Source organism: Erythranthe guttata, chromosome 3 (assembly GCF_056151865.1).
Source record: "Erythranthe guttata isolate IM_541 chromosome 3, IM_541, whole genome shotgun sequence".
NCBI classification, from domain to species: Eukaryota; Viridiplantae; Streptophyta; class Magnoliopsida; order Lamiales; family Phrymaceae; genus Erythranthe; species Erythranthe guttata.
In genome coordinates, this window is record NC_142535.1 from 3,568,916 (window position 1) to 3,589,065 (window position 20,150).

The window sequence follows — 20,150 nt, forward strand, 5'->3', positions numbered from 1 at the left end:
GGAGTCGAATCACCGTGACCCCGCCGCTGAGCCTCTGCCGCACGTGCCCTCACGCGCCGCCTGAAGAAAACGCGTGATCTCCACGCGCCGCCGCTGCCCCACGCGTCCCTCGCCACCGCTTATCCCAACTGCACGAGTTGGTTTCCGTGGCAGTTTTCTTCGATTCCGATAGTTCGCCTCACGCTTCAAGATGTAATTTCGGATCTCATAATAATTAGTACATTATATTAATATGATTGATTAGAATGTTGTTATTTGCAGTATGTAGGGTTGTCCGTGGGTTGAGTTGGTTGATTACCGGAAATAAAACCAACCCAACCCAACTAACAAACAATGGTAAATATTGAAAACTGTTATCGACCTAACTTAGATGGATTGGATGTTGGTTGACATCCAACTTTGTTAAATATTTAATTACAACAGTATTATATTATTACAATTAATAATTAGTTCAACAATATTTAATAAAAGAAATTAAAATATTATAAGCTATATGTTTTGCAATTAAACATAAATAGTTCAAACGATATTATAATAAATTCAAATATTACATTTCACGTGTCGTAAAATTAAAATAATTCAACATAAATAAAAAAAATCCAAAATACGAAGCAACATATTCAAATTTTATGTGTTTCTCAATTAGCATGAACTGAACAAGAATTCAATACTTCAAAATAGTTAATCTTCATAAATAGGTTTATGTGTTTTGAGTTTAGTCAATATTAGATAAGCAATAAAAATTAATAAATAATAAATAAAGTTGGTTGGCCGATATTACCCGACTAACCAACTTTTTAGCATATTATAAACCATTATCGACCCAACTATACATGAGTTGGTTGATATCATCCCCAAATTGAATGGATTGGTTGATGGTTGATTATCCATGAAAAAATATGGGTCGAATATGGGTTGGTTGGTGGGTAAAATCGGCCCATGGACAGCCCTAGGCCAGTATGTTTATTACTTGATCGATTATGTATAATTGTTTCATGTATGTTATGTGATTTACTGCGAGCATGTCATGTGATTTTCGATAGCAAATTAATTATATGTATATATGTTTGTAATTTGCGATGTAAGCGATAAGATATGCAATTAATTGCTAAAATTGTGCACATAATTATATTTAAAATATGTTTTTTATATAAAATTTTTATTTTTGATCCGTACACGTGCCCGATTCCCAACAGTGGTATCATAGCTCGTTGCGCAATTAATTGCATTAATATATATTGCTTGTTTTAATGCATGCTTGAATTTATAAAAAATTGTAATTGTTGTATTATTTAATTGGGTGGTTTTAAGGTTTAAAATATTTTTGAAATATTGTTTTTAGAATTTTTCGAGCTTTAAAATTGTTTTAAATTGGAAAACCGGATCTGAAATAAAATTAAAAAAATGTTGTTTTTATTTTACCCGGATCGAACCGGCCGGACCGACCGATCCGACGGTTCTTTTCGATCCAACTGACCGAATCGACGTGGAATCAGATCAGTCCGAGCGGTTCTCGGTCTGACTAACTCGACTCGCTGATTTGGCCAGCTGGGCCGGACCATTTCGGTCTGAAGCGGTCAGACTGATCAGACCGGACCGGTTCAAAAATAAAAAAAAAAATTAAAAAATTAAAAAAATTAAAAAAATAAAGTTTTATTTCACATTTCTTAAACTAAACTTAAAACAAATTGATTTTAATTTTTTGAAAATTATTTTCAACTAAACCTAATTAGATAATTGATTCAACAATCAACTACTTGAGTAAATAGGTGTTAGATTAATTAATTAATTTAAAATCGTTAAACTGGTTTTAATTAATAGAACACATGTATATGTATAATATTGATTATACTTCAACTTAATTATTAGAACCTGAATAGTATTTAATTGATTTATGCTAATTGAGATCCCGTAATTATTTTGAAAAACCCGATAATTAATTAATGTAATCAATTATAAGATTAGGTCATATGTTCCTCTTAGAACAATATGCGTTTCCGTTTTCCTTTAGAGAACATAGATGTTGCTTCTTGAGACCGAATTCTATCTTCATAGATTTCTCGAGATATTTTTTTACGAAGTTTTGTTATAGCATCTATAACGGAATCACATCGGCCATTCTAAACCTTCTAATGAGATAAAACATTTTCTAAAATTCCCTCATTCTTAATTTTATTAAGAATTATTTCAAGGTATAAAGAAAAACCAATATGTTAAAAATTTTCTTTCCTTCTACCAACGGTTGAATTATGTGTAGCCCCTTGCAATAGTGCAGTAAGCCGTGCAAGTGGGGAGTGCTATTGTAAGGTAAGCTGTAATTTAATTGACGTAATGATGAATGCAGCCATAGAAAGGGTTATACTAGATTAACGTGATCGGCTAGATTAATTAGGAGCTGCATTAGTTTGGTATAATTAGTTATATGAGCATCTTTGTTTGGTAGGTTAGATTTGACGCATGAAGATTTTGAATTCGCGAGTTTAACTTAGTTCATTATCAAGTGTGAGGAAAAATACTTTAGGATCATGTACATGATATGATTGATTGTGATCTACCTTTGGACAAATGTAATCGGGCTAGATTAACTACGAGTTATATTTGTCCATTGGACCTAAAGCCCATTAAAAAAAATCGGTTTTCTCGTTTGTTTACTAGAGGTTAGTGGGAGAACAATTAACTAATAAAAGTCCAAGTATTTAATTAGTGGGAGAACAATTAACGAATGTCTAATAATCTTCATATTTAACTTCTCACATAATCATGTCTAAGATTCCATAATCTCAATCCTCGACCAAAAACTCAATGGCCCACACTACCTCGATTGGTTACGTAGTCTAAAACTTGTGCTCATTGTTGAGGGGCGTCTCTATGTGCTCGAAGAGAGGCCTCTGGCCTCTATACCTACACTGCGACTGATGCTGAAAAAGAGACTTATTAAGGTTGGAAGAAGGACGACACTCATGCTAGGTGCTACATGATAGCATCTATGGAGCCGGCGCTTGCGAGGAAATATGAGTCTCACTTGCATGCTTTTCACATCAAGTCTCATCTTGATAGCATGTATAGTGAGAATATTAAGGCGTCTAGGTACGCAACTACCAAGGAGTTGACCACTGCAAGACTACGCGAAGGGGCTTCGGTCCACGAGCACTGTCTCAAGATGATCACTCTCCTTGAAAAGCTAGTGAACCTCGACGTCACCCTCCCAACCGAGCTATCATTCGATTTGATCTTGTTGTCCCTCCCAAGTTCCTATGAATCGTTCATAGTGAACTTCAACATGAACAAGCTTGATCCTCTTTTGGATGAGTTAATGAAAATGTTGGTCAGTTTTGAGTCCACCATCAAGAAAGAGAAATCGGTTCTCGTTGCTGCCACTTCTGGAAAGAAGATTTGTTTCCAAAAGAAGAGAAAAGAAAGAGTTCCCTTCTCAAAAAACAAGTTTGAAGTGGGTGAAGGTAATGGGGGTCCTAAAGCAAAAATCAACAAACAGGTTGATGATGCTTGCCATCAATGTGAAAAGAAAGGGTACGTATTTCATTCATGTAAATTTGTCTATAAATTCTTCTTCTTGGGTATTGGACACAGGCTGTGGCTCACATCTATGTAATGATATGCAGCCAATGACAAGAAGTAGAAAGCTTAGAGCGAGTGAGACCTACCTAAGGATGGGGAATGGAGCAAGCGTTGTTGTTGAAGCCATTGGGACTATTTACTTAAATATTTTGGATTCTAGTTTTCCTATTGTTTTGGAAGATTGTTTATTTTGTTCCGTCTCTCATTCAAAACCTTGTTTCTATTCCTGTTTTGGATATTGAAGGTTTTACTTTTATTTTTGGAAATTTGTTTTGCATTATACACAAGAATGAAAATGTGATTTGCAAGGGATGACTATTAAACAATATATATATGAACAAAATCCAAGCAAAATACCCGTTAACGTTATATCAGCAAAACGTAAGGAGACAGATCAAAACCCTGCACAACTTTGGCACACTAGATTAAGTCGTGTCTCTTTAAGAAGGATGGACGAATTTGTTAGTGGAGGATTGGTCACTTTGGACGACGTGAAATCAGTATAAACTTGTGAATCCTGCCTTAAAGGGAAAATGACCAAGTCACGCTACAAGGGGAAGATGGAGCGAGCCGAAGGTCTTTTTGATTTGATCCATACAAACGTATGTGGTCCACTAAGTGTTAGTGCGAATGGTGGTTTTAACTACTTCGCTATCTTTACTGATGATTATTTAAGGTATGGGTACATGCACTCAATGAAGTTCAAGTCTGAAACTTTTGAAAAGTTCAAAGATTTTAGACACGAAGTTGAAAAACAAATCAGACGAAGTATTAAGAAACTACGATCCAATCGTGATGGAGAATACTTAAGTATCGAGTTCATTGATTATCTAAAAGAGAATGGAATACAATCTCAATAGACTCTACCTGGAACTCCTCAATTAAACGGAGTTTCTAAACGTCGGAACAGAACTTTGTTAGACATGGTTCGTTCCATGATGGGGTTCACTAACTTACCAGCATACTTTTTGGGTCACGCACTTCGCATTGCCGCGTATTTGCTGAATAAGGTTAACACCAAAGCAGTTAAATCCACACCATACGAACTTTGGCATTCCCGGAAGCCCAACATCAAACATATTAAGATATGGGGTTGTCCTGGTTATGTGAAGCGATTAATGGGAGACAAGTTAGATTGTAGATCCAACTTGTGCTACTTTGTGGGGTATCCAGAGGACTCAATGGGATACAAATTCTATTATTTCAAGGGAGCAAAAACGTTTGTTTCAAGAAATGCCACCTTTTTAGAGGAGTTTCTATCAGATAGAAAAGGCAGCATGATAGAGATTGAAGTAGTTCAAGAACCACAAACTGAAGTTCAAGCATAAGTAATCGGTAAAAGAGCCAATACAACAATCCACTAATATACCTCATGAACCTTCAGTACGCTGATCTAAAAGAGTTCAAAAAATGTCTGATAGGTTATTCCTCCTCGAAAATGATGAAGATCATATTGAACTTGGACGAGATCTAAGGTCATACAATGAGGTTGTATCAGATACATAAATGGGACATTGGCTAAATGCCATGAAATCCGAAATGGACTCCATGTACTTCAACAAAGTATGGACCTTAGTAGATCCACCCAAATGATAGTTTCCGTAGGCTGCAAATGGATCTATAAGAAGAAAATTGGGGTGGATGGAAAGGTGTCGACCTACAAAGCTAGATTTGTAGCAAAAGGATATACTCAAAGACAAGGTGTTGACTATGAGGAAACCTTTTCACCAGTTGCAATGTTGAAGTCCATTAGAATTTTGTTGGCCATAGTTGCGTGGTACGACTACGAGTTATAGAAAATGGATGTGAAGGCCACTTTCTTTAATGGAGACATTGAGGAAGAAATTTACATGCCGCAGCCGGAAGGCTTCATATCTTCTAGAAGTGAGCAAAAAGTTTGCAAACTCAAGCGATCAATTTATGGATTGAAACAAGCATCCCGTAGTTGGAACATAAAGTAAGACTCAATTATCAAAGATTTTGATTTTGAGAAGAACCCGGAGGAACCTTGTGTATACAAGAAGGTTAGTGGGAGGGCAGTGACATTTTTGGTGCTTTATGTCGACGACATTCTACTCATTCGGAATGACGTATGAATGTTACAACAGACTAAAGATTGGTTTTCCACACGTTTCTCAATGAAGGATTTGGGAGAAGCATCTTACGTATTAGAAATACGCATTTATAGAGATAGAGCTAGAAATATGCTAGGCTTATCCCAAACCCTGTACATAGACACCGTTATGAAACGGTTTAGCATGGAAGAATCCAAGAAAGGATTCTTGCCAATGTCCCATGGGGTTCGTCTCTCGGAATCCATGTGTCCTCAGACACCTAGTGAAATCAAGGAGATGAAAAGGACACCATATGCTTCTGCCATAAGAAACATAATGTATGGCATGATATGTACGAGACCCGATATTGCGTATGTTGTGAGTGTCACAAGCAGATATCAGTCTGAGCCCGGTCCAGCTCACTGGAAGGCTGTCAAAGATATCCCAGAGTACTTGTTGGTCTATGGGGGTGCGAGTTGAAATTAGAGGGTTTCACTGAATCTAGTTTTCAATCGAATATGGAAGACTCAAAGTCGAACTGGGGATTTATATTCACGCCTAATGGTGGTGCCGTGTGTTAGAAGAGTTCCAAGAAAAGTACGACGACCGATTCCACTACCGAAGCTGAATATATTGCAGCATTGGAGGCTGCAAAATGAGGGATTTGGATAAGGAAATTCATCCAAGAGTTGGGTTTTGTTCCTAATGCTAATGATCCAGTACCGTTGTACTGCGATAACACCGGAGCTGTGGCACAAGCTAAGGAGCCGAGATCTCATCTGAAGTCCAGGCATATTCGGAGGAAGTATCATGCAAAGACCAATGTTTTAATCTTGGACCGTTTATTCAATGAATTCATGTACACGAGCAGTGTGACCCTCGATGTTTCAAGTGTAAGTTAATCGTGGGCCCACTACCTATTGTGGTTTAAACTCGTCCCGTGAGTTATAATTAAGATGAATCTCATTTACACTTAACCACCTAACGAATCAAGATTGGCGTCTAGAAACTACGCGTCATGATTCCCTATATACAAATGAAGTGCCTGCAAAAACCGTGTCATATAGTTAATGTACAGTACGATCCCTTTGATACACATGTCCCGATTGAAGTAGAAGCATTGGTTCATCGAGACTTCCTTTATAGTTCAATAACTGTGCGATAGTTCTAGTATTGTAATCGGTTTGTGACTTAAGGAATCACATTCCCTAATTATCACCTTGTTAGCTCTGGCCAAAGACTTAACGATTACAAACTATAAGAACACACAGGACATTTAAGACTATTCTAGCGATCGAATCCCCGACTACAATGCACATACCTCCCACTAGATTTCGAACTGAACGGACACTTGCCCTTGGAGCGGTCCTCGGTGGGACTCTGGGACAGGTCACGATACAACTGGTCCTCTAGTGAAATCACGGTGATGTCTGGGTCTTAAGGACTAATGGTCTACAACTTTGTCATAGAGACCTCTACTCAATTATTGAGAACGAGTTAGAGGTTTCTTGGATGAGGGAGTTCAGTGAACTCATCAACTTATGAGCACCCACTTATGTATGTCGATATCATAATACCGATTACTGATGAGACGCAGTACACATACACTAAGTGCTAGTCTCGAATGGGAAAGGCCGATATCCTCATTGATGGCGTAACCCGTTGACTATGAACATGGTTTAACAATTATATTACTTAACTAAAGATCTCATGATTCTACTAGATCAATTATAAGTAATTATACTAATTGTAAGGACTACATCTTGTTGGGGATCAGGCACGTGTACGCAGCGGAAAACAAAAATTTTATGTGAATATAAACAAATTTAAATCACATCATCACATGCCCGACATTTAATAAAAAATTAATTGCGTACCTCTGCGCTTCCAGCGCAAATTAAAAACGACAATCATGCGAATTAATTTAATCAACAGTAAATCAATGAGCATGCTCGCATTAGATCATTTAACGTGCTCGCAGTAAATCATGAATTTCACGTAAACATATAAAACATACAAATTCACGAAACGTACTACGAAAACGAACATGGATGATTCAATCTAATTAAATTAAAACCTAACGAATACCGGATTCGAGAATTACCTCTTGAAGCGTGAGGTTGGCGCACGAAACGAAGCAAGATTGCCACATAAACCAATCCATGCAATCCGGGAGCGGCGACGGCGAAGCAGCAACGGCGGCGGTGCAAGCTACAGCGGCGCGTCAGGATCACGCGCTGTCTTCGGGCGGCGCGTGGGAGCGCGTGAGTCGTCGGCTCGGGGCTGCTCCTCGGTTCTTCGAATCTTCGATCTTCCTCCGCTCGGATTGCACCTCGTATACGTCGATCTACTAAAAACATGGCACTAGACACGCAATAATTAGAATAGACGGAATAAAAGAAAAGAGGAAAAGAACTACCACAACAATCAGCCAAAGGGAGGCGATTCCGGCGATGCAACGGCAGCGACAGCGGCGGCCGTGAGTGAGCTTGGCCGAGAGAAAGAGAGGTGAGCGGCTAGGGTTTTTCAAGATGTATTGTATTTTTGCAAGACCTATAAATCAAGTATTTAAAGCGCCTTGTATAAAAGCCCTAACGGGCTTAAGTTGGGCTGGGCCCAACAACTTAAGTCCGTTCGTTCTTTACTCGCTCATTTCTCTCAATTCAATGATCGTAAAATTCTAACGATTACATTTTCGGAATCATTATAATATCCTCATCATTACGGGTGCTAACTCTCGATTTCCAACTTTCTACAAGTGGAAACCCTAATTTAGTGCACTTTCTAAATTTGGAAACTTCCCGATTTAGAAAGTTCACTAAGATGTTCGCATATTCTTTTTCTTTTCTTATTCTCATTCATAATTCCAAATTACGAATGTTTGACTCAATCATATTGACTTCCAGTCATGCAAAGATAAAATATTTTTATCTCAGACCGTTTATTCAAAGATCTCGAGTGCACGAGAAGTGTGGCCCTCGATGGTTCAGGTGTAAGCAAGCCGTGGGTCCACAACCCTTTATGGTCTAAACTCGTCCCTTAGAGTTACAATTAAGATGAAGCTCGTTTCACCTTAATCACCCAACGAATCAAGATTGGCGTCTAGCAACTACGCGTCATGATTCCCTAGATACAAATGAAGTGCCTGCAAGAACCTTTTGATATAGTTAACGTACAGTGCGATCCCTTCGATTCATATGTCCCGATTGAACTAGAGGCATTGGTTCATCGAGACCTCCTTAGTCGTTCAATGACTGTGCGATTAAGTGTTGTAATCGTTACGTGCATGACTTAGAGAATCGAATTCTCTAATCATCACTTAGTCAGCTCTGGCCATAAACTTTAGAGATTATAAACTATGAGAACACGCAAGACATCCAAGACTATTCTAGCGATCGAATTCCCGACTACAATGCACATACCTCCACTAGATTTCGGACTGCACGAACACTGGCCCTTGGGGCGGTCCTCGGTGGAACTCAGAGACAGGTCACGATACAACTGGTCCTCTAGTGAAGTCACGGTGATGTCTAGGTCATAAGGACTAATTGTGTATAACTATACCATAGATATCTCTACTCGATTATTGAGAACCACTTAGAGATTTCTAGGGTGAGGGAGTTCAGTGAACTCGTCAACTTACGAGCACCCACTTATGCGTGCCAATATCACAATATCGTTTACTGATGAGATGCAGTACACATATACTAAGTTCTAGTCTCTTAGTAGGAAAGGCCGATATCCTCATTGGTGGTATAACCCTTCGACTAGGAACACGTTTAACAGTTATAATACTAAAGTAAATATCTCACGATCCTAACGATCAATTACTAGTACTTGTAATAACTGTAAGGACTATATCTATGTTTGAGACAAAAGGACAATAACATAGAATGCCAAGGTGTTTTTATCATAAATACGAAAAAGGTTTATTTATTACAAGAATAAATGGAAAGACCACAGCCACAAGTTGGCTTGTTGGTCACCTACTCTAACATATCTATGTTATGCAAGGGACAAAGATATAGAATGTCAAAGGGGGTTTTCATTATTAATACGAAAAATAATTATTTATTACAATAATAAATCAAAGACCACATCCACAAGTTGACTTGTTAGTCGCCTACTTTAACAATGTTTGCATAGTTGGAAGTCAATATGATTTAGTCCAACATTCGTAATTATGAATTATGAATGAGAATAAACAGATAAAAATAAATAGGCGATATTTTAGTAAACTTTATAAATTGAGAAGTTTCTCGATTTCGCAGGTGCACTAAATTAGGGTTTCCATTTTTAGAAATTGGAAATTAAGAATTGGCACTCGTATTGACGAGGACTTGAAAACGATCTCGTAAATATAATTATTTGTTGGGGATCGATGCATGTATACGCAGCGGAATTTAAAATTTTAGATCGAACTAATTTCGATTACATGCATAAACTAATCACATAGTCAACGTACCTTAACGCTTCCGCCATACATATGGTAATTTTCGATTTAATTGAAAAATACGTAAAACCGAAAATCACGAAACATGCTTATTCTTCATTTCACAAAATCGAAACATGTAATCACGTATTACTCATGCTCGCAAATTAATAATCATACAAACATGTTCGAATCGAATTACGAAAGTTCCGATTTAATTACCTCTTGTAGCGTGCGATTTCGACGAATCGAAATCCTAGAACGAGTCACGTACAAGCTGCTAATTACCAATCCACGGGGCTGCAACTCACGGCTGGAACACGCTGATCCAGCAAGCAACGAGCGGCGACGAACGGCAGCAGCAGCGGCGGCGCGTGGCAGCGGCAGCGACGACGCGTGATCGGCGGTGCGGCGCGTGCGGCGGTGCGTGGATTCGTCGGGGCAGCAGCTCCTCTCCAATTAGGTTTCACCTCGTATTTTCGACCCACTCGAACTACAGCACTAGATGTAAACGAGTTAGATAACAACACGAATAAAACGAAGGAAAAAGAGGAGAAAACCGGCGGTGTTTCCGGCGGTGGTCGGCGGTGGCGCGTCGGGGCAGCAACGGCCGAGGGGGGGCTGAGCGGCTAGGGTTTTGGTGCTGAAAATCTTATCTCAAAACTCCTTTTGAGGTCTATTTATACTTAGGGTTTTCAAACCTAGTGGGCTTAAGTCATTGGGCTTGACCCACCGATGCATTAAGCTCATTCCCTTGTCGACCTCGTTTCTAATAAACGATCGTCCACAAAATTATAACAAAATTATATTTGTGACGAGCTCAGAGTCCTCGTCGATACGAGCGCCTCTTCGAAATTTCCAATTTCCAAAATTGGAAACTTCCACTTCAGTGGACTTGCTAAATCGGGAAACTTCCCAATTTAGAAAGTTCACTAAATTCCGCATGTCTCTCTTTCTCTACGTTTATTCCAATTCGCAATTCACAATTACGAATCTTGGATTCAATCATATCGACATCCAATCGTTCAAAGATTAACACATTAATCTATGCTTGTTGTTATCAAGGATCTATATTACACGAGAAGTGTGACCCTCAATGGTTCAGGTGTATGCTAGCCGTGGGCTCACAACTCTTTGTGATTCGAACAACACGTTGTTCTTATACGAACTCCTCCCAAGAGTCCCGATTAGAGTAAAACTCATTTTACCTAATCCCGATCAAATCGGTGCCCAACGAATCAAGATTGGCGTCTAGCAACTACGCATCATGATTCCCTAGATACAAATGAAGTGCCTGCAAGAACCTTATGATATAGTTAGCGTACAGTACGATCCCTTCGTAGCACATGTCCCGATTAAACTAGAGGCATTGGTTCACCGAGACCTCTTATAACGTTCAATAACCGTGCGAACGTTCTAGGTATTATAAATCCGTTCGTGTGCGACTTAGGGAAACACATTTCCCTAATCACCCCACTATCAACTCTAGCCAGAGATTCCATGGATTATAAACCGTCAGAACACACAGGACATCCATGACTACTCAAGCGCTCGAATCCCCTACTACAATGCACAGACTTCACACTAGATTTCGGATTGCACGAACGTTGGCCCTTGGTGTGGTCCGCGGTGGGACTCAGGGACAGGTCACGATACAATCGGTCCTCTAGTGAAGTCACGGTGATGTCTGGGTCTTAAGGACTAATGGTGTACAACTATATCTTAGAAACCTATTACTCGATGAATGAGAACCACTTATAGATTTCTAGGGCGAGGGAGTTCAGTGAACTCATCCAGTATGAGCACCCACTCAAGTATGCCGATGTCACAACACCGAGGACTGATGAGACGCAGTACACATACACTAAGTGCTAGTCTCAAAAGGGAAAGGCCGGTATCCTCATTATTGGTGTAGCACCCCCCTTCTTATCGGGCGATAAATCGAACCGGTTTATCGGAATATTTATCAAACTAGCGGAAGCAAAGGATCTCTTTGTAATTTTTGAAACGTTGGAATGGGGTGAAAATGCAATTATCGAAACTTTGTTCTTTTGGGTATTGAAGGCTTTGCATTTTCGAAAACTTTGTCGAATTGATTTAGCCGAATATAAATCTTGGTTTGGAAATACGTTTAGAAAGGAGGTTTCTTATTCGAGTGCTACATTCTCACTAAACATTCTTTTCGGTTCGAGAATAAATCAGAGTTTTGAAAAGGTTATTTTGGTGAATAATTCGAAGTTTTCTAACGAAGGCATGAAAATAGAAATTTACGAAACTTAACATATTAAGGTAGGAAATAAGTGCGATTCATAATGAAGAACGAGTTCAAAAGTACGAAAGGGAAATATTACGGTTTTAGGGTTACACCACCAAAAGAAAATAACCAAAAGCATAGCATTCGTTCATAGGTCCTCGTACGTCTTCCAAAATCCCGGGCAAGACCTCGATCCACTACTCGATCCATCCCGGCTGAGGATTTCTACTACCTGCAATTAAAAGACATCTATATGAGCTATAAAGCTCAGTAAGAAATCCGAGTATTATCAAACTTTGGAAATACGTTATATATAATATATATAATATCGTATACCCGTTCTTACCCACAATCCGCACACAACACAAGGCAATCGATTCAAAGCACATATCTCACGAAAATACATCATTTAATAAGATCACGTAATTATGCAAAATGACTAAAATGCCCTTTTTGTGAAAATCATGAAAAACACATTTTTCGGTTTATCGGATCCGTGAAAGATTAATTTTTGTACCGGATAATAAACTTGTTACGAGCCCGTTTTCACTAAGTGGAATCAAACCACTACCACATCATCCTAGTTGGATACCGGCCCACTATATCCGAGTTGTTTATCACCCGATATTCCATTAACCTTTCAAGTAAAAATCATTTTTATGCAACTTTTCGAAATTATGCTTATGACCCACACATAACATCACAAATGTCAATCAAGTGTCACAATTCACGTAAATACTACAATTTACCACATATTTATGTTTCGAGCAAAAATCCCAATTTTACACACATAAACACACAACCATACACGGCACACACACCATGCACAATCAGCACCCACACATTCACACAATTTCAGCACACACACGTGCACAATCAACACAATAACATCACTAATTATTCGACAAAGCAAGCTTAAGAACAAATACCCCTTTTTACCTTTCATTTGATGGACTTATTACCACATCTAGGTAATAATCCACTCCAACCAATTTCTCACACCATTAACCACATCCAACAGTAATTAAAGTACCAAAATACTAAAATTCATAATTCATAACCATTAAATTAAAACATGAACACTTAAGGCACAAAACATATGCAAAAGACATGTAATTATCCTAATTTCGAAATATTAGCAAACTAATTCCAAAAATTCTCAAATTAAATCCTAGGACTCCTAACTGACTCAAATTCCAAATTCTAAAATAAATTTGAATTTTCACAAGGTTTCGAATTTTCTTGAAATAAAACCAGGAAAATCCCTTTTCCAATAAAAAATCCATAATCCTAATATAACTCTAATTAATTTAAAAACTTGTTAAATAAAACCTTTTTCCTAATTAATACTTGCTGTAAAACAGATCCAAACTTTGAAAATAGGAGATTTTTCAAAAATTGCAGTTTTGACCCAAAAGTTTCGAAATATACACATGCAACCACACTAGAAGTTCAAAATCAACTTTTTCATGGAAACCCCTAACAAATCTGAAATTCCACTTGACTAAATGCAGAAAGTGAAGTTGAAAAGTTGTTTCATGCAGAAATTTCGGAAATTGCACAAATTACCCCAAAATCTCTAGATCTACACATGCAAGTCTACTAAAATTTCAAAATCAACTTTTTCTTACAACAACTCTTTAAATCCAAAAATTTTGTTCCATAATTGCTGGAAAACAGTTTTGAAAACATTTTTCGGACAGACTTTACAAAAATTACAGATTTGGCCCAAAACATTCGAAGATCTACACATGCAACCACAAAAAGTTAAAAATCTCATTTTCTTGAAAACCCCTTATTGAAATCTGAAATTTTTAATACTTTTGGCCAATAAATGCTGTATCTAACCACTATCAACATAGATTATGCATGCAAGAACAAGATTTCAACAAGAAACACTCATTTTTCATTTTTTTTTCAAAAACCCCTAAATTTTCGAAATCTTTCCCAATCTTTTAGAAAACTTGAAAATTCTTTTAATACTATTGATGCCATTTAATTGCAGCAAGAATCGGAAATTCTTACCTTAAAATCGAAGAAAGAAAATAGCCGAAAGGGAGGGGGCTTTCAAGCACCGAAGTTCATCCAAGCAACCTTGATTGTGAAGGAGAGGGTGTGAGATTCAAGGAGGGAGGAGTTGTGATCTCCCGAAAGAAGGCAAGTGGTCTTGATGGTGTTCTTGGAGTAGTCCAAAGCAAGTGTTAAATAAGGAATTCTCATTTTAAATTTTGGGAATTTCTTTAAAATGTGAAGTGAGGTGGAGAGAGGAGAGCCGATGATGGTGGTGATGGTTTCGGTGGAGAGAGGGGAGAGAGACAAGTAAGTGTAGATGTGTTGGAAGGAAAAAGATGAAGGTGTCCCTTCATCTTACTAATGAGGGTGGAGTGTAGGATTAGAGAAAATGATGAGTGTTTTGCCAAGTGTAATGCATGCCTAATTACATATAATTATTTATTTAATTTAAAGCACAACTTACATCCTAACACACACACACATATAATTTCGGACATATATAAATTCAAATACAAGTATATATGTATGTATACGTATGCATGCATGTATGTACGAGTATATATATATATATATATATATATATATATATATATATATATATATATATATATATATATATATATATATATATAAATATATATATATATAATATATATATATATATATATATATATATATATATATATATATATATATATATATATATATATATATATATATATATATATATATATATATATATATGTATATGATTCACATAATGTACCAAGTTTTAACTAATTTATCAACTAAACAAGAATATGCAATTATTCACATAAACCACTTAATTCACGAAATTTCATAGTATTTCAATTTACGGGAACCTTAAATCATATAAATCACATATATAATAGCGCACGTAATTATTCACGTAAGTAACATAATTAAAGTCACGTAATGCATATAATCATGTAATAATATTTCCTAAGGGTTTTCGAGTTAGGAATATTAGTCTCCGGTTTTAGGATTTTCGGGTTTTGGAAAGGTGGGGTGTTACAATCTCCCCCCCTTAAAGAAATTTTGTCCCCAAAATTGTTACCTGAACAACTCGAGGTACCGTTCGCGCATTTCTTCTTCTCGTTCCCACGTGGCTTCTTCGGGTGTATGATTCTGCCAAAGGATCTTAACGAATTTAAGGTCTCGGTTTCGAAGGGTTTTGGTTTTGAAATCGAGTATTTGGGAAGGTTTCTCTTCGTAGGATAGGTTGGGGTTTAGTTCGACCGGTTCGGTTTTCAATATGTGGTCGGGGCTGCGAATATATTTTGGAAGCATCGAAACGTGAAAAACATTGTGAAAATTGGATAAGTTGGGTGGCAAGGCTAGTCGGTAGGCGCGAGTACCAACTTTGTCGAGAATTTCGAATGGGCCAATAAATCGCGGTGCTAATTTTCCCTTTTTCCCAAATCGCATAACTCCTTTGAAAGGCGCCACCTTTAGGAATACGGAGTCTCCGACTTCGAATTCGAGATCTCTCCTTCGAGTGTTGGCATAGCTTTGTTGCCGATCTTGGGCAATTCGCATTTTGTCTCGGATGCTTTTGATGATATCGACGGTTTGTTGGACTAGGTCGGGACCAAGGAATTTTCTTTCGCCGATTTCGTCCCAATGGAGCGGGGACCTACACTTGCGGCCATAAAGGGCTTCGTATGGTGCCATTCCAATTGACGAGTGAAAACTATTGTTGTACGCGAATTCGATTAGTGGAAGGCGGGATTCCCAATTTCCTCCAAAATCGAGAATACAAGCGCGGAGAAGATCTTCTAGGGTTTTGATAGTTCGTTCGGATTGGCCATCGGTTTGGGGGTGATAGGCGGTGCTGAATTTTAATCGCGTTCCAAGGGTTTCGTGTAAGCTTTTCCAGAATTTGGACGTGAATCGAGGGTCACGGTCGGAAATAATCGAGACGGGGACACCGTGGAGTCGGACTATCTCGCGGATGTATAATTCGGTCAGCTTTTCTAAACTAAACGTCATTCGGATCGGGAGAAAGTGAGCCGTTTTGGTCAGTCGGTCAACGATCACCCAAATGGCGTCGGATCCTCTTTGGGTCTTCGGAAATCCTTGCACGAAGTCCATTGTGATAGCTTCCCATTTCCATTCCGGAATTAGGTTTGACTGAAGTAGACCTCCGGGCCTTTGATGTTCTGCTTTAACTTGTTGGCATACTAGGCATTCTGCTACGAATCGGGCCACGTCTTTCTTCATTCCAGGCCACCAGTAGAGCTTTTTGAGGTCTTGGTACATTTTGGTTTCTCCAGGATGGCAAGTGTACGTGGTTTGGTGAGCTTCGGTTAAAATTAACCGGCGAACGTTTGGATTATTGGGGACGTAAATGCGATTTTGGAATCGGACGAGACCATCTTTGGAGATTTGAAAGTTGGGATTGGATTCGAGGTTGTTGCGGATTTTGAGGATTTGAGGATCGTTTTGTTGGGCTGATTTGATCGACTCTCCCAAGCTAGGTTGGACTATGAGCGCGTTGATCGATTTGCGGCTAAGTGCGTCGGCGACCACATTTGCTTTGCCGGGGTGGTAGAGTATCTCGCAGTCGTAATCTTTGACTAGTTCGAGCCATCTTCGTTGCCGCATGTTCAAGTCTTTTTGGGTGAAGAAATATTTCAAACTCTTGTGATCAGTGTAGATGGTACATTTTTCACCATAGAGGTAGTGTCGCCAGATTTTGAGTGCGAAAACGACGGCGGCTAATTCGAGATCGTGCGTTGGATAATTGCGTTCGTACTCTTTGAGTTGACGTGAGGCGTAGGCAATGACCTTTCTGTTTTGCATGAGTACGGCGCCTAGACCTAATTTCGAAGCATCGCTGTAGACTATGAATTCTCCGACTTTCTCTGGTAGTGCGAGAATTGGTGCCGATGTGAGTCGAGCCTTTAATTCGTTGAACCTGGCATCGCATTCAGGCGTCCATTGATACTTGACGTCTTTTCGAGTTAATCGGGTGAGTGGAGAGGCAAGCTTCGAGAAATCTTTTACGAATTTGCGGTAGTAGCCGGCTAGTCCAAGGAAACTTCGGATTTCCTTCGCATTCTTCGGAATCGACCAATTTGACACGGCTTCTATTTTGCTGGGGTCGACAGAGATTCCTTGTTCCGAAACAATGTGACCAAGGAAAGCCACACTCGAAAGCCAGAACTCGCATTTGCTGAACTTGGCGTATAGTTGATGCGATCGGAGGGTTTGGAGTACGGTACGAAGGTGAGACATATGATCTTCTGGGGTTTTGGAGTAGATGAGAATGTCGTCGATAAAAACAATCACGAACTGGTCCAAGTATTGATGAAAGACTCGGTTCATAAGGTCCATAAAAGCTGCGGGGGCGTTGGTTAAACCGAAGGGCATGACAATGAATTCATAATGGCCGTATCGGGTTCTGAAAGCCGTTTTGGGGATATCGGATTCTTTGATTTTGAGTTGATGATAACCGGATCGGAGATCGATTTTCGAGAAGACTGATGAGCCTTGGAGTTGGTCGAAGAGATCATCGATTCGAGGAAGAGGGTATTTATTCTTGATTGTGACTTTGTTGAGTTCACGGTAATCGATGCAAAGGCGGAGGGATCCGTCCTTCTTTTTGACAAAAAGAACCGGTGCTCCCCACGGGGAATGGCTGGGTCGAACATAGCCTTTATCGAGTAATTCTTGGACTTGGTCTTTCAGCTCCTTCAATTCCATTGGGGCCATACGGTATGGTGCTTTGGAAATTGGCGCGGCTCCGGGGATCAGGCTGATTTCGAACTCGATTTCTCGATCGGGCGGAAGTCCGGGAATGTCATCGGGAAATACGTCGGGAAATTCTTGGACAGCTCGAATGTCGGAAATTTGGGTTTTGGGATCGGACTCGGATTTCAGAATATCCACTAGGTAGCCGGAATGACCCTTGTGAATGAGTTTGATTGCTTTGATCGCGGATATGATTGGAATCGAGGGTTTGGGTTGACTTCGAAATTTTAGGGTTTCGCCATTCGGAAGTGGAAAAATGACCGTTTTCGAGGCACAGTCGATTTGGGCTTTGAATTTGGTTAACCAATCCATGCCTAGTATAACTTTGAAATTTTGGATCGGTAAGAGGATTAGGTCGAAATTCATGGGTTGAGTATGAACTCGGATTGGGCAATTAAGTATGACTAGGTTAGAGCACATTTCTTCGCCAGAGGGAATGAGGATTCGGTATTCGTAATCTAATCGGTTCGGTTCGAGATTTAAACGCACAATTATGTCTTCCGATATAAAGGAATGTGTAGAGCCGGAATCGATAAGAGCGTAAATGGGTTCTTCGAGGATAAATATGGTACCTGCTATCATAGACGGGTCTTGCTCGATTTGTTCTTGAGTCATGGCGAACACTCGGCCGGGGACGTTCGGTGGGGGCTTCGGGCAGTCTTTTACCATGTGTCCGGGCTGATGGCATCGAAAGCAACTCCTTGTTCCGTGTACGCACTCTCCGGAGTGACACTTTCCACACTTTGGGCAGGTTGGCCTTGGCGGTGGTGGTGGTGGTCCGGTTGGTTGGCGAATGGGCTGCGTTCCTTTTCCTCGGAATGGGCGGTTGCCGAAATTGTTCTTTTTCCACGGACGTTGGGTAACTCCTTGTGGTCGGCGGCTGTTTTGAATGTCTCGTTCGTCTTGGGCAGCCATGAGTGCTTTGTCTACGAGTTGGCGGAAAGTTGAGGCGTCGGACATACGAATGTCTCTACGGATTTCGGGTTGGAGGCCACGAATGAAATGGTTCTTCTTTTCTTCGGCGTCTCGAGCGATGAATGGGGCGTAGAGGCAGCCACGTTCGAAACGGCGGATGTACTCGATCATCGGTAAGTCGCCTTGTCGGAGTTCGAGAAATTCTTTGAGTTTGTGGGCTCGCACGTCTTTCGAGAAATATTTTTCGAAAAATTGCACTTTGAATTCGGTCCATGGCAGAGTTTCGAGGTTCGTTCCTTCCTTGATTCCTTCCCACCAGTTACGAGCTTCGTTTCGGAGGAGGAATATGGCACAGTGCACGCGGTCGCGGTCGGTCATTTGCATGTAGTCGTAGATGACTTCGAGCGATTTGATCCACTCTTCGCCTATAGTGGGGTCGGTTCCACCGTGAAATTCGGATGGGTTCATTCGGAGAAATCGTTCGTATATGGCTTGAGGCACATTATTTTGAGGCGGGTTTTGGTTACGTTGGAGAAGTTGTTCGATTTGACGTTGGTGGTTTTGGGCTTGTTCTCGGATTAAGTTTGAGAGATTATTAATGGTTTGATTGGGGTCGTGTGGTTCATCGGCGGAATTGCTCGGGTTTGCTCGGGTTATACGTCTCGCCATTATTTCTATATTAATTATCATTAATAAGTAAAGCAAATAAAAACACAAAGAAAATAATACACATACTTTACCGGATGGTCCGAGCTTTGCGTCTCGAGTAGTCTAAGCCCGTGAAGTCTGTACGAGTATCTATGAACAATGCTCTGATACCACCGTGTAGCACCCCCCTTCTTATCGGGCGATAAATCGAACCGGTTTATCGGAATATTTATCAAACTAGCGGAAGCAAAGGATCTCTTTGTAATTTTTGAAACGTTGGAATGGGGTGAAAATGCAATTATCGAAACTTTGTTCTTTTGGGTATTGAAGGCTTTGCATTTTCGAAAACTTTGTTGAATTGATTTAGCCGAATATAAATCTTGGTTTGGAAATACGTTTAGAAAGGAGGTTTCTTATTCGAGTGCTACATTCTCACTAAACATTCTTTTCGGTTCGAGAATAAATCAGAGTTTTGAAAAGG

At 39.5% G+C, this 20,150-nt stretch overlaps 1 protein-coding gene and 1 pseudogene across 1 annotated transcript; both read left to right on the top strand.

Moving 5' to 3' along the window:
* The first annotated feature begins 3,124 nt into the window (after positions 1 to 3,124).
* LOC148771554 (uncharacterized) lies at positions 3,125 to 3,610 on the top strand. The gene has a single exon (XM_088815114.1). It carries the CDS (start codon positions 3,161 to 3,163, stop codon positions 3,608 to 3,610), a length of 450 nt encoding a protein of 149 aa, XP_088671240.1. The 5' UTR covers positions 3,125 to 3,160.
* Positions 3,611 to 5,927: 2,317 nt separating this feature from the next.
* LOC148771555 (secreted RxLR effector protein 161 pseudogene) lies at positions 5,928 to 6,532 on the top strand (annotated as a pseudogene).
* The last annotated feature ends 13,618 nt before the right edge of the window (positions 6,533 to 20,150 follow it).